This window comes from Trichechus manatus, unplaced genomic scaffold, assembly GCF_000243295.1.
Source record: "Trichechus manatus latirostris isolate Lorelei unplaced genomic scaffold, TriManLat1.0 scaffold00028, whole genome shotgun sequence".
NCBI classification, from domain to species: Eukaryota; Metazoa; Chordata; class Mammalia; order Sirenia; family Trichechidae; genus Trichechus; species Trichechus manatus.
This window is the reverse complement of record NW_004443964.1, coordinates 15757211-15771785: the sequence shown is the minus strand read 5'-3', so window position 1 is coordinate 15771785 and position 14575 is coordinate 15757211. Positions and strand designations below refer to the sequence as shown.

Below are 14575 nucleotides of genomic sequence, written 5' to 3'. Positions count from 1 at the left end.
GAGGAGGTACCAGTGGAGGAGATGTTCTCTCCTGGGTGCAGAGGAGGATGGGAATGATGGTGACGTCATCACCAGACAGAATGGACCCATCTGAACTCCTAGGGGCTGAATCTGCCCGTGGGCTCTGTGAGCAGGTGGCTGAGGTAAGAATTTGCTCGTTGCTTCTAAGTACAACTGCTACCAGGGTCCAGACAACTGTTCAAAATTGGATTAAGAAGTCTCAAAAAGTAAGAAACCATTTATCTTTAGAAAGCACACGTTTTATAGAAAAGAGGGTCAGCTCCGTGTCCAAGAGTGTCTGTCTTCTGAAACCGGCCACACTTCCACTTTGTTTGCTTCAGGAGGGGGAAAAAAATGGTCTAGGGGGGAAAAAGCGAAACCCTGAAGCCACTTCTTCAGTTCCAAACAAAATGCTGGGGCGGAAAGAAAAGCCGGGGCTGCCCTTTCATCCAAACTTCCTCCACCAAGTCCTTTCAGGTGGCAGCAGAATAAATTACAATATTAGGAGTTAGGGGAGGTGTTACTGCTACTTTTTCAGACAAGGAAATGAATGTTTAATAACCACCTACGAAATGGAGATTTCTTTTTGGTCACTGTTCACCCTCAGTTTTCCCTTTTTTTGCACTGAAGTTCAGGCTCCTGATGCCAAACGCCGGTCCGAGGATCCGCCCCTGCCCTCTGCTCATGTGACAGAGGTGCTCCTCGGGCAGCCGTCCTCGGACCTGTGAAGAGGGGCACACAAGAGGCTGCCTGCCTGCCCACCTTTCATCTGACCAGGGAATCCTCCAGGCTCTCAAGTGCAGTCAATGTGTCTTGCCCTTTCTGTACTAGGTGGAAGCTTCCAGAAGCACAAAGGAAAGCCCAGCAACACTCAGAGCCTCCGGCCTTTACCTCACACCCAGACCGGCAAAGGCCTCCTCGCTCTAGGCCTCAGTCTCCTCAGGTTGAGTGAAGCAGCGCCAGGACAGCACAAAGGCCGAAGCACCAGTTGGCTGCAGGGCTCTCTCCTCAGGATCACTGTTTTTCAACAACAGGCCACTGCCAGAAGAAGAGAGAGACAGAGTGGCAGAGAGCGAGCTTCGGTTTTCTCAGTTCTGGTTCAAAGAAGCACAGGTTCAAAAAGCAGCTGACTAGAGTCCAGAGGCCCTCCTTGCGCCCTCTGAAGCCCTCAGGTGGCCCAGCGCCCAGACAGGGAGGGGAGGCCCTGAAACCCCGTTCTTCTGGCAAGATTTGCTTCCAAGAGGAGAGAATGGCTCAATTTTGTTTTCCCAGGTTGGCCAAGGCTACAAAGCCTCAGGAAAGCTCTCGGGGCCTCCTGGGAGGTTCCAGAGTCCTGAGGCATCAAAACACCTTCAGTGGGATAAAGTCGGCCTTCAGCTTCTGTCACAGGCCCCGATTCCAGTCTAAGTCAGCCACAACACCATCTGGGGATCAGGGAGGATTGGGTTTGGCTTCAGTTCATTGTTTGTCTTAAGGATCCGTTGCCCTCCTGTTTGATCCGAACAGCCTTTCTGGGAAGAGGCCGGTATTGAGAGGAAAGGGTGGTGGCTCACACAGGGGTTGTCCGCCGGTTCAGCATGCTGATGTGGAAGCCTTCTTTCAGGTCCTGCTGGAGAAAGTCGTGCACCTGCAGGAAGCTGGCCTCCTGGTCGGGGCTGTAGCTGGCGGCAGTGGTCACCTTGAGTGGCTCCCTGGTCAGCGTGTACATGGACAGCTCGCCCATCGGAATGGCCCCCGCAATCTTCAGGCCCACGGGCGATGCGTCCCTGGAGGGCGAGGCCTCGGTGGACCGCGAGCTGGAGCGCGAGCGCCGTCGTCGATACCTGTAGCTCGGCATCCTGGCGTAAGGAGAAGAGGAAGCGGCCTTAAGGAACTCCCGTTTGGTCTTAAATCTCAGCTCTTTGTTTTTCTCAATGTAAATGTTCACAGCCAGGACGCCCACGGTCTCAGCCACAATAAAGGACAGGGCTCCAAAGTAGAACGACCAGCCGTAGTTGTAGTGGTTTTTCTTGTCTTCGTCTCGTTTGTCACTTGGGTCGCCCGTGTTGCTGGAAATGTAGACGATGATGCCGATGATGTTGCTGAGGCCTGAGAGGGAAGTGGGTGGGGAGTGGGGGAGGTGGGAGTGGGGGGAGGGAGAGAGACAGAGGTTAGACCCACAGCGGGACCGACAGATAGGGAACAGGAAGTCGGAGGAGAGCCTGTGGTCTTCCCCCTCCCCTTGACGAGTACCTCTTTATTCTGGTTGTTAATTTTCCTTTTAATTAATTAAATTTGATTGGGTGATATAAAGCAAAATTCAAATGAAGAATGTAATAAAACGCAAGTCTCCCAACCACTCAGTTCCCTTCCTGCAGGCAGCACTGTTACTTCTTTCTTATATCCTTCTGGAGAGAGTCTCTGTTTCACACACACACACACACACATGAATGCGTACACACATATTTTTTTGTTCCCTTACATGATGCTCTTTGGCCCCTTGCCTCTTCACCTGAGAGATGGCTCTGTATCAGGACGTGAAGAACTGCCTCTGTCTTTCTAATTGCACCTGCCAGCCACCATATGGACGTCTCACTATCTGCTACAGATTGAATTTCGTCCCCGCAAAAGATACGTTATGTCCTAACCCGTGTACCAAGGAGCCTTGGTGGTGCAGTGGTTAAGTGCTTGGCTGCTAACGGGAAGGTCAGCGGTTTGAACCCACTAGCTGCTCTGCGGGAGAAAGATGGGGCAGTCTGCATCTGTAAAGACTACAGCCTTGGAAACCCTATGGGGCAGTTCTACTTTGTCGTATAGGGTTGTTATGAGTCGGAATCGACTGGATAGCAGTGGGTAACCCCTGTACCTGTGAACGTGGCCCTGTCTGGAAATAAAATCTTTGAAGATGTGAGTTAACACGAGGTCATACTTGGAGGGGCAGGGGTGATCCTAAACCATCATGAGCGTGACCTTATAAAAGAGGAGAGACACAGAACAAAGAATACCATGGGCTCTGGAGGCTGACAGCCCTTTGCCACTGTGTGACTTTGGTCAGGTCACTTGTTGCCCTGGGCACCTAGCACAACTTCTGGGGTTAACATGTGGTGGTTGGGTTAGAGTAATTCTTTTCTTGCAAAACAAACTCCAGGGCAGTATTCAAATGTCACAACAGGGACTTCCTTAATGGTTCACACCTTGAAAAATCTGATGGCTTATTAAAGGAGGCAGGTGGGAGGAGGAAGAGGAGAGAATGGAGTGTGTCCCTCCTGCCCACTGCTCTCTGCTCAGCCCCTCCACCCTGGCGTGACTGATCTCTGCTCTGGGCTGCGGTGAAGAGAAGGGACAGGAGGGGAAGAGAAGGGAAGGGTGTTGGCAGCCTGGTGAGGAGGGCGATTCCTGCTTCTTCCCAAGTGGAGAACAAGGGCAGGAGCTGCTGAAGGAGACCCTGAACACAGGCTCCCTTTACCAACACACACACAACACACGTACACACACACTACACTCCTCAAATATACACACACACCACAATACACGTACACCACACTCCTCAGACATACACTACACACACCCACACACACACCCCACTCCTTAGACACACACACCATATACATACACAAACCCACAAACCACACTCCTCGGACACACACACCACATACATACACAAACCACAGGAGCTCAGGCTGGCCTTCTCTGAGCCAGTGCAGTGCTACTGCACCAGTCTGGTGCAAGAAAAAAAGATGCTCTGAAAGCAAAAACACTGTTGGGATGGGACAAGGAGCTATGATAAGAATTGAGGAAATAATTACTGAGCTTTGTAACATTTTTCCCATTTACTTACTGAAACGAGGCCTAAGAAGTCATGTGGCTCCTGCCTTTCCCAACAGAGATCTCTGTTGTACTTTTATCTGAATGCCACGTGTGCTGCCAGAATCTTCAGGATGTTTCTAGCTGAGCGCCAGCATCTCACTGACCCTCCCAGAGTTAGAAAAGGGCTTTGCCGCGACAGGCATCCCCCTCCATGCTCTCCCAGCAACTCAAACCAGAAAACCTTGCGCCTACACTGAACTGTGTACTGACCGCTGGACTATGTACTAATTGGCTGAGAGCTGCTAACTGGCCATTCCCCAGCTGTGAGCCCCACCTCGGCCTCGAATTTTTCCACGTCTGCAGTAGCAAGGCTCACATTCATTTGCCTCTGCTGAGGCTCAGAGGAGCCGGCAGTGTTCAACCATTTTGGAGTGGTTGTTGTTAGGTGCTGTTGACTCAGTTCCGACTCATAGCGACCCTATAGAACAGAGTAGAACTACCCCACAGGGTTTCCAAGGAGTGGCTGGTGAACCTTTTGGTTAGCAGCCAAGCTCTTAACCACTACGCCACCAGGGCTCCTTTGGAATGGCTACGCATATGGTAAGGTCCCTGGGTAGGGTAAATGGTTTGTAATCTTCCGTAAAGATTACAGCCTTGGAAACCCTATGAAGCAGTTCTGCTCTGTCCCATAGGGTTGCTATGAGTCGGAATTGACTTGATGCCCATGGGTATTTTTTTGTTTGTTTGTTTTCTGGCACCTTATGAGGGCTGTGTCCTCTGCAGGAACACCTGTCCTGTAGCCCCTCACCCTGTCTTTACTGGGACACTCCTTCAAGTCTTGGCCTCACATGACTCCCCCTGGTGCTTCCCTGGCTCAGTCAAACTCCCCTGTTACAGGTGTGCAGAGCACCTGGCACTGCTTTGGGGCACTCTGCACACCTGGACTTCTCAAGTTAATTAACCAACCAGTTTCTATGGAGTTGACTTTGACTCATAGTGACCACATGTGTGTCAAAGTAGAACTGTGCTCCATAGTTGTTTTTGGATGGGCAGTTTTTTGTTGTTGTTGTTAAAAATACACACAGTTATTCACCATTTAAACAATTTCTACATGTACAACTCAGTGACATTGAGACATTGATTACACTCTTCAAGTTGTGCAAACATTCTCACCATCCTTCTCCAGATTGTTCCACCACCAATGACTTAAACTCATTGCTCCCTAAGCTTGTCATCTAACCTTTTAAGTTGCTGTTGTCAATTTGATCTTATATACACAATTCTTTAAAAAAGCACAATGCTCAAGGCAGAATTACTTTACTTATTAAAATAAGCTATTTTTTGGTTCAAAGAAGATTTCAGGGGATAGTTTTGGTTTAAAAGCTAAAGATTATCTCAGGGCAATAGTTTTGGGGGTTCATCCAGCCTCAATGGCTCAAGAAAGTCTGGATTCCATGAGAATTTTAAATTCTGTTCTACATTTTCCCCCCTTTTGATGACAATTCTTCTAGAGACTCTTTGATCAAAACAATCAGTAATGGTAGGCTCTATAGTGTTTTCGATGGCTGATTTTTCCAAAGTAGATTGCCAGGTCTTTCTTCCAAGGTCCCTCTGGCTGGACTCAAACCTCCAACCTTTGGGTTAGCAGTGGAGGGTATTAATCAATTGCATTACCCAGGGACACCTCCAGTCAATTATGCATGGTGATTTCATAGGAATGATACGCTCTCTGGCAGTGGGGACCACATCAAAGGCATTCTTCCCCATGCACCCAGCCCCTGGCCCAGCACTGGCACCCAGGGGGGACAGCCAGAGCAAGCAGGCTTACCTGCAGCCACAAAGAGGATGCCAGCACTGAGGACGATGTTGTTCTTGCGGCTGTAGATCCTCCCGGCGCCAATGCAGAGCCCCCCGAGCAGGAGAAGGATGGTGCTGAGGATAGGAAAGACGCTGGAGGCACGCACGATGCCTGGGCCAGGCAGGAGACAAAGACAGAGGGCAGTGAGACTGGCTGCCCGCCAGGACACGCAATGGACATTCCCAGGAGCCCTGAAGCTCGTGGCCCTTCCCCTGGATTTGAAGATTCCCATCAGGACTTGCAGATGCGTGGAGGGGCAGGATCTGGGGCAGGGTGGGGGCAGCTGGAGCCCATGCAAGTGAAGCTTCAAGCTTGCTGTTCACTCTCCCCAGTGCCAAGTGGAGGAGCCACATCTGCCCACATCTCGCTTAGGTGCCCCCTGGGTGTGGGCTGCACTTCTGCCATGCTCAAAGGGAGGAGAGAGCCCCCCCGGGGCACCTAGGAGGCCATGATAACAGTCATGAGAACCCTGGACTGTGTCACATTCACATGACACCTCACAGTCCACAAAGCCCATTTGCAGACACTGTCTCCATGAAGCTTCTGGAAGGCTGGGAAGTGGTGTCTGCAACAGGCAGCCCTGATCAGTGGCTGAGGGCACAGGCTTTGGCATTAGATGGTCTAGGTGTGGGTCCCTGCTCCGTCATGTGCTGGCTGTGTGACCTTAGTCAAGCCACTTCACCTCTCTATGACGTGGTTTCCTCATCTGTGAAATGCACCTCGTAATGGTACTTCCTATGGTTGGGTTTGTACGTGCTTGGCGCAGGGCCTGGCCATAGTACGTGCCTCGTAAGTGACAACCTTTAGCATCATCATCATCATCATCATCATCATCATCTTCATCCCCAGGGGACAGATGAGGAAGTGGAAACTCAGGATGTGCTTGAGGTCACATGGGAGGAGGCAGCTGGGCAGAGTGGGGCACCTGTGGACTGAGGTGTCTGACAGACCTAGATTTACACCCTCCTCTGCCACTTAAGAGCTGGGTGACCGGGGACAGGTAACTCCCATGATCATCTTGATTCCCTCTTTTATAACCTGGTTATATTCATATCTACCTGTAGGGGGTTGAATTGTGTCCCCCAAAAAGATATGTCCAAGTCCTAGCCACAGGCTAGGAATGAATGTGACCTCACTTGGAAGAAAGGTCCTTGCAGACGTAGTCAAGTGAAGGATGTTGAGATGAGAGCATCCTGGATAAGCCAGGTGGACCCTAAACCCAATGACAAGTGTCCTTAGAAGAGAAAAGCAGAAGGAGACTGGACACAGGCAGAAGAGAAGACACAGACAGAAAAGGTGATGTGAAGACAGTGGCAGAGATTGGTGTGATGCTGCCACAAGCCAAGGAACACCAGGAGCCACCAGAAGCTGAAAGAGGCAGGGAAGCTCCCCCCTAGACCTCTCGAAGGAGCGCAGCCCTGCTGACACCTTGCTTTCAGACTTCTGGCCTTCAAAGCTGTGAGAGAATAAATTTCTGTTGCTTCAAGCCACTAAGTTTGTGGCAATTTGTTACGGCAGCCCTATTGTTGCCGTCGAATCAGTCCCAACTCATGGTGACCCCATGCACAACAGAATGAAACACTGCCTAGTCCCACGCCATCCCATGATCCGTTGGGGATCGGATCATTTTCATCTTCATTGATTGATTTTCAGAAGTAGATCACCAGAACTTTCTTCTTAGTCAGTCTTAGTCTGGAAGCGCCTCTGAAATCTGTTCAGCATCATAGCAACACACAAGCCTCCACTGACAGATGGGTAGTGGCTGCACATGAGGTGACTGGCTGGAAACTGAACCTGGGTCTCCCGCTACCACTGAACCACCACTGCCCTCTAGGAAATGAATATACTACCTCACATAGTAAGGGCTTAGGGGCTGTGGGTCCCCTTCCCTCAGCATCTGGGGCTGGGAGAGAGGGCAGGAAGAAAAGAAGGGGGGCATGAGGGGAAGCCCAGAGTTCGGCCTCCCTCATGTGCCTGCTGTCTCCTGGCCCAGTCAAAATCCCAGCCACAGGGACACGCAGTGGCCCCGGCTGGGGACAGGGAGTTGGGAGCACTGGCAGGCACCAACCTCCTCAGGCAGCTGAGCTAGTTTGGGGCCTTTCAGCCTCTGAAGGCAGTGTTTGTCTCCTTTTTTGTAAGCCCCCCAGTGTATGCCCCTTGCTTTACAGAGAGGAGATTGTTTGGGGCATTAAATGAAACTCTTCTCTCCGGCACCTCCTCCTCTGGATTCCTCCCTCTGCCTTCTCGCAGCCGCAGGCTCTGGGATGAAGTTGCTTGTGTGCTTCTGAAACGTGCCCTTGAGCTATGCCAGCCAGAAAAGGCCCGGTCAGGTGCCCTGATGCTCTTTTCTGCCGATGGGATGGAGGGGCTGGGCCCACGGGGACAAAATCCAGGGAGCTGATGCCTTTAAGGTCACTGAGGACCTGGCCTGGCTCGGAGCATCCACCCTGCCCAGGTCAGTCATGTGAGCACCTGTTCTTTCCCACATAGGCTCATTCCTTAGTACTGGATATGCAAACGCTGACTGGGTTCGCCTTGGACAGTGATGCAGGTCAGGCACTGCACAAAGCACATGGCTGAGGGATGAGTAGGGGCTGAAGTCCAGCCCAAGCCGTGCTTCTGAATCAAGCCCTGGTGTAAAAATTATGTGGCGGGGACATCTGACCTACTCTAACTTCACAAGGGGGAAGAAGAATCAAGAGCAACAGCCCAAGGCTGATTCCTATGAGGCAGAGTTCAGGCATACCTCCACCCTCCAACCCTTTTACCATTTCTGACACCAGCCGTCTCTCTCACGGCACTTTCTACTCCTCTGCTAGGTTTGATAATTCATGGCAATGGCCACACAGAACTCACAGACCATACTCACAGTTATGGGGTTTATTTGGGAAGTAACAGGTTACAATTCAGGATCAGGAATGAGGCAGGATATAGTTAGGCAGGCCTCTCTCTGGTCCTCCGCCCCTCTGCCCCTCGGCCTGGCCTTTGCCCTGCTTGGGCAAGTGTTACAAAGCTCTTTAGCTTCACCAATAAATGCTCGGGGGCAGCCCATTCTGCCCGAAGGTGCTCAGCTCTCTCACTCCATAGGTCTCGCTTCACTGATAAGTGCCTGGAGGCAGGGGCTGTCTTAGGCTCCGTTCTCCCTGTGAAAGCATTCCTTCCCATCTATGTCATTGCTTAAGAGGTAGAGTGCCCTTACCCCCGGCTTGCCCAGAGTCTGAGTTCGGGGGGCTTACTGTGTATTGTTGTTAGATGCCGTTGAGTCAGCACTGACTCACTCCTATGTACAACAGAACGGAACACTGCCCCGTCCTGCGCCACACTCACAATTATTGCTATGTTTGAACCCATTGTTGCAGCCACTGTGTCAATCCATCTGGTTGAGGGTCTTCCTCTTTTTCACTGACCCTCTGCTTTACCAAGCATAGGGTCCTTCTCCAAGGACTGGTCCCTCCTAATAACATGTTCAAAGTCAGGGAGGATTAACCAGTTAGCAAACCAGTACAAACAGGCTTACAGTGAGCAAGGTACACATAGGCTTAATTGCAGCCTATGGTTAAATTGTGCACTAAAGATTAGTAAATCAGCACAAGCAAGCCCATGCGTACCTTCCTTACTGGGTAATCCATCCCTGCCTGGAGGCACTCAACTCACCAGGAAGCTTCCTGTCCGAAAGCGCTCAACTTTCTTGGTCCGTGGGTTGGCACACCCACTGTAACCACCTTGCTCCTGGGGTCGAGAAGCCTACCGCACTGTCTTGTGCCAGTCTCCTGGTTCTGCTGCTGCTGCTTCTCATCATCTGGCACCATCTCCAGTGTTATGGCTCTGTCTCTGTCTCCTAGGTCTAGGAGGTTCTCAGTGCATGGACCCTGGGTCCAAACGACATGCTGTGCTTTGACCTCTTTTTCTTGGTGTTAGTGAGATTCCCCCTTTCCACCTCTGGGTTGCTCATTTTAAGCCTAGCAGGATGGCAAAACCGACCAATCCCCTTGTTAGGGTTCCGAACACCTTATTTGCATGGTCCCACCCTCACAGGGTTGCATGAACCTTATTTGCATTATCAGTAAGCTGTCCAATTCCATTGGTGGGCCACAAATGCCTTATCTACATAGTCCCACCCAACCATTTGACGGGAGTTACAAGACCATTGCTAGAAAGGCCATATAAATGTGATCCATTGTACCGCAGGCCACTCCCTGGCTTTTCTAGCCATGGTTCTTTCATACCTGGAGGATAACTTTCCCCTCCCAATAATTTTACCAGTCCAAAACAGTCATTAGCAATTAGTCCTTCAGTAGGGCAAAGAGTCCTCAAGGTGAGGTTACTCAGGTAGCAGCCATTCAGGTCTGCTGCAGGTATCCATCTGATCTGGTCAGGTTCTCCAAAAGTCATCTTGGCTTCACCTTTTCTGGTGTCTGATAAACTTTAACTCAGAGATTATTCCCTTGCTCTGAGCCTCATGTGGTATCAGCATAGCAAAATCTTTAAGGGACTTTAGGTTCAGCCACTGTACTCCAGTCCAGCAGTGCCTCCCCCTTAGTCTATCTTTCACACTTAAGTCTTTTACAATTACAGTTTTTACAATCACAATCAATCCCGTTAACAACCAACACTCATAACTGAATCATATAATCCTATCAGCATTTTCTCCCACCCTCTCTTCCCCAGACCGATCAGGAAAAGAGGAATCTATTCACTGGAGATTCTCCCTTGTCCCCCTCATTTTGAGTGTAAGTACACTCATTAAAGCACATAAGCCAGCCACATCATGCCTTTATCTCTCCGTTTTAGATAGTCAGTGTTTAAATTGTCTGTCCCTATCAAACCAGTACTCTGAGGAGACAAGCATGTTCCTTTGTCTGAAGAATATTCTGTTCTTGTTGGAATTTTGAGCATCTGCATTTATAAGCAAAGTCCAGTCCAGAGCAAGCCATCAAATTGCAGCAATTTACACCAGCTCATGGTGTCAAACATCTCTCTCTCTCTCTCTCTTAATTCAGTCGGGTTCTGGTCAGCTCATCCTTAGCCCTCATGGGCTAGATCAACGGGTGCCAGCTGTGGGCTTGGGATTCCACACACCTCCCTGCCCTTCAGACCAGCCAGCCCCTTCTCTCTCTCTCTCTCTCTCTGTCTCATCCCTAGCCCCCATGGGCAAGGTCAGTGGGCACCACCTGTAGGCTCAGGAGTCCACACAACTCCCTGCACTTCAGACCAGTTAGCCGTTTCTCTCTCTCTCTCATCCTTAGCCTCCATGGATTAGGTCAGCAGGTGCCAATGTCCAAATTCAGCCCATCTCTTCATCACTGCACCTTCCCCACATCCACTCATCTTGTGGCCCCAGGTGGTCACTTCAAGTGAGCGTACCAGGCTGTCTACTCTGGCTCCCTTTAACTTCCAGTCCTGGAAGGGGGTTCTTCTGTTGGGCACTGACTTCCTGCCTCAATGCACCCAATGACAAGCAAAAGCCATTTTTTTTTCCTATAGGTCTTTTCTTCAAATGCAAATTTCTTGCTCTCTCAACAGTTATGGGTGGTTCTGCCTGTCTTTTCAAATGCAAATTTCCTGACTGGGAAGCTCCTGGGTGGGGCTCAGGTTTTCAACCTAAGCCTCCAATACTCCATACACAGGGCTACTGCATTCAAAAGAACAAATAGGGTAAATCCTAGTTCCTCTTTTAGCATAGCCAATCAAGTATTGGCTGAAGGTGGAGTTACATGCCCTCTGTAATCTATAATACCCAATATTCATTTTCACCATACATTTACGTCTGTTATACAACACTAAAACAAAAACTCACTGCTGTCAAGTGGATTCTGACTCATAGTGACCTTATAGGTCAGAGTAGAACTGCCCCATAGGGTTTTTCTCTCTCTCTGTCTCCTGGGTCTAGGAGCTTCTCAGCAGACAGCCCCTGGGTCCAAAGGATGTGCTCCGCTCCCATCTCTTCTTCTTGGTGGTAGTGAGGTTCCCCCTTTCTGCCTCGGGGATGACTTATTTTAAGCCTAGTGGAATGGTTAAACCGACCAATACACTCATTAGGGTTTCATACCTCTTATTTGCATGGTCTTATCCCTGCAGGGTTCCATGCACCTTATTTGCATTATTAGCAAGCTGTCCAATCCCCTTGGTGAGCCACAAGCACCTTATTTGCACAGTCCCACCCAATCATTTGGTGGGAGTTACAAGATCATTGCTAGAAAGGCCATATAAAAGCGATCCATCACAATGCACCTGGTGAGGATCTGTGTCTGCCTGGAGGACGGGCACCTCCTTCTAACTTACCCTGAGGCACACCATGGGCTTACAGAAGCCCCGACACTAGCACTCTGTACAGACATAATCCAACAATCTGGAAATGTGGAGCCTGGAAAAGGGTGCCAAGTCCAGGGCAAGGTGGACGTGACCCCCTGGGGAGAGATATGGCAGGTAGGGTGTGGGACAGTGACCCCTCAAATCCTGGCCTTCACAAGGGATGGGCCCCAACTGGCCATGGACCTGCAAACCAGCAGGGGCATTGGCAAGAGGCCCTGCAACAGCAACATAACTCTGAACGGAAGCCAAAACGTCTGGTGCGCCATGCCCAGAACACTGAGCTGTGTGTGAACAGGCTCTCCCACAGGCAGAGGCACTGTGGAACCTTTTGTTACCTTCTCTGACACACCTGCTCTCCACTAGACTGTCAGCTGCAGGAGGGCATTGCTCTTTGTGTGTTTGTTCACTTTTATATCTCAAGTGCTTGATACAGCGCCTGGCACCTAGCAGGCCCACAATACATTTTTAAGTGAGTAAATAGACGAATTCCCAGGACCCTTCACCTCCCGCAAACATCAGCCCCCTAGTGGCCCCTCTGCATATTTTTTGGGATCAGCAGTCTGGACATAGGCCAGAGGACTGAATATTGGGAAGCAGGGTGGCCTGGGAAACACAGGTGGGTGGCTGTGGTGACCATGACCTTGTTCTGCCCTGCAAAGCAGCTCACTCCTCTGTGGTCCAAGGCCACAGGTCCCTGCACCTGGATGTAAAGGACCATCAGACACAAGCACAACTCGGTCCCAGGGTCAAACATCCCTTTTCTTGTAGCTGCTGAGTCGAAATACAGCCCCCTATCAGGGGGTTAGCTCTGCCCATCCTCCAACTCTAGCAGCAGCTGGAGATCACAGTCCCCAAAGTTGTCAGTCTTCTCTTCTTGGGCATCTCTAAGCTTGTTAATGAACTCGCCTGGTCTCCCCATAGCGTACACTTAAAGAGAACATTTCCTTCCGAAATGAGCTTTAATTGCTGTTGTGCTGTTACCACATTTTATTTGGGAAAAGCACTTCTGTGGCCCTGCCAGCTAGCCCACCCTCCTGGATGCTGCTGATTTGAGGCTGAGCAGGAGCAGGAGCTTGGCTGGTGGGCTACACGTGCTCCAGGTGCTCCACCTTTCTCCACCCTGCTCTTGTCCAGAGGCTGACCTTCAGGGACAATGCGTCAGGCTCCCTTCACTCTGGCATGTGGTTGGGTGCAGTGATGGGAGGCCCTGGCAGGAGCCTGGTGGGCAGGAGGAGAGTGCAGACAAGGGAGTTATTCCTGGGCTTCCTTCCTGCTGGACTGCAGGACAAATGGCTGCAGTTCTTCGCTAACGGCCTTAGCTCTTGCTCCTTACTGCTCCCGTCTTCAGGGTTCCCAGACCTGCCTCCTTCATCGGTTCACACCTAGGAGTGGTAAGGGCTCCCTGCTGTTGTTAGCCCTGGCGTGCTGCATCAGCCTTTTTGGGTTTCCTTAATCTTGTCAATGCCTTTTGTAAATAGTCTTTAATGAAACACCTGCCATTCACCCCGTTTGAGTGTGTCATCTGCTTCCTGCTGGGACCTCAGGATGCCATACTGGCTGAGCTTTGGGCTGATGGATCAGGAGGCCAATCTGGAAAGAGCTCTCAGAGCCCTGGTGACCATGGGGGGACAGGGCCAGGTGAGTAAAGAGCAATGTTGTTGTTGTTAGCTGCTGCTGAGTCAACCCCATGCACACTGGAATGAAACGCTGCCTGGTCCTGCACCATGACTGGTTGTGGATCAGACCGTTGTGATCCACAGAGTTTTCACTGGCTGATTTTTGGAAGTAGATGGCCAGGCTTTTCTTCCTAGTCCATCTTAGTTTGGAAGCTCCGCTGATACCTGTTCAGCATTCATAGCAACATGCAAACCTCCACTGGCAGGTGACAGGTGATGGCTGTGCCTGAGGCACATTAGCTGGGAATTGAACCCTGGTCTCCCGTATGGGAGGTGAGAATTCTTCCGCTGAACCACCAATGCCAGAGGACTAGCCAGCGCCAATGCCCATAACCTCAGGCAAGTTCAAGTGGAAAGTGGAGAGGGAAGTGTCTCCTGAAGGTCCAGGCACCTCTTTCCTCACAGTCCCGGAGGTGATCATGAGGCAAATCTGCCTCTAGAACCTTAAGAATTACCTGATGGCCTGGGGCTGGGAAGAGAAGGGCAGGTTTTAAGTTAGAGTTAATTTTTGATTGAGCTCTCCCATCGGGCTGAGCACCAACGGCTGCCGCAGACAGCTGTGCAGCCAGGTGTCGTATAACTTGAAGGGCGACACTCATGCCATAGTCTCTGCAAGTGGCATCCCTCGAGCTGTGCAGTGTGCAACCTGCGCAACCATCTGTGGCGGCCCTATGGGAATGTCATTACTTGGTTCCCTGTGGGCCTCCAGCAAGCAGAAAGAGAAGACAGGCAGGCGGAAGAGACGGTGATGATGGGGCAGTGAGGGGAGGCAGCGTTCTGACCAAATTATTTTAGGTTCTGGGCCTGGCAGAGCAGCCTGACACTGCCCCCTGGTTCCATGGGAACAGCCTGCTGTTCTCTTTCACTCGATGACTCAGAATCAAAAGCCTTTCTCTTAGAAAAACTGATCCATGAGCAGGTGCAGAGTGAACGGTGCTCCTTC

The 14575-nt window shown here is 50.8% G+C and overlaps 1 protein-coding gene across 1 annotated transcript in view; it reads right to left on the bottom strand.

Annotated features, from left to right (window-relative positions):
• Positions 1 to 1549: 1549 nt before the first annotated feature.
• Positions 1550 to 14575, bottom strand: part of CACNG4 (calcium voltage-gated channel auxiliary subunit gamma 4) — a 62436-nt gene continuing 49410 nt past the window's right edge. Inside the window, exons 3-4 of the mRNA XM_004374200.1 lie at positions 5615 to 5755; positions 1550 to 2088 (exon numbers count right to left, since the gene is read on the bottom strand). Coding sequence (XP_004374257.1) covers positions 1550 to 2088; positions 5615 to 5755 — 680 coding nt within the window. The remainder of the gene's footprint in view (positions 2089 to 5614; positions 5756 to 14575) is intronic.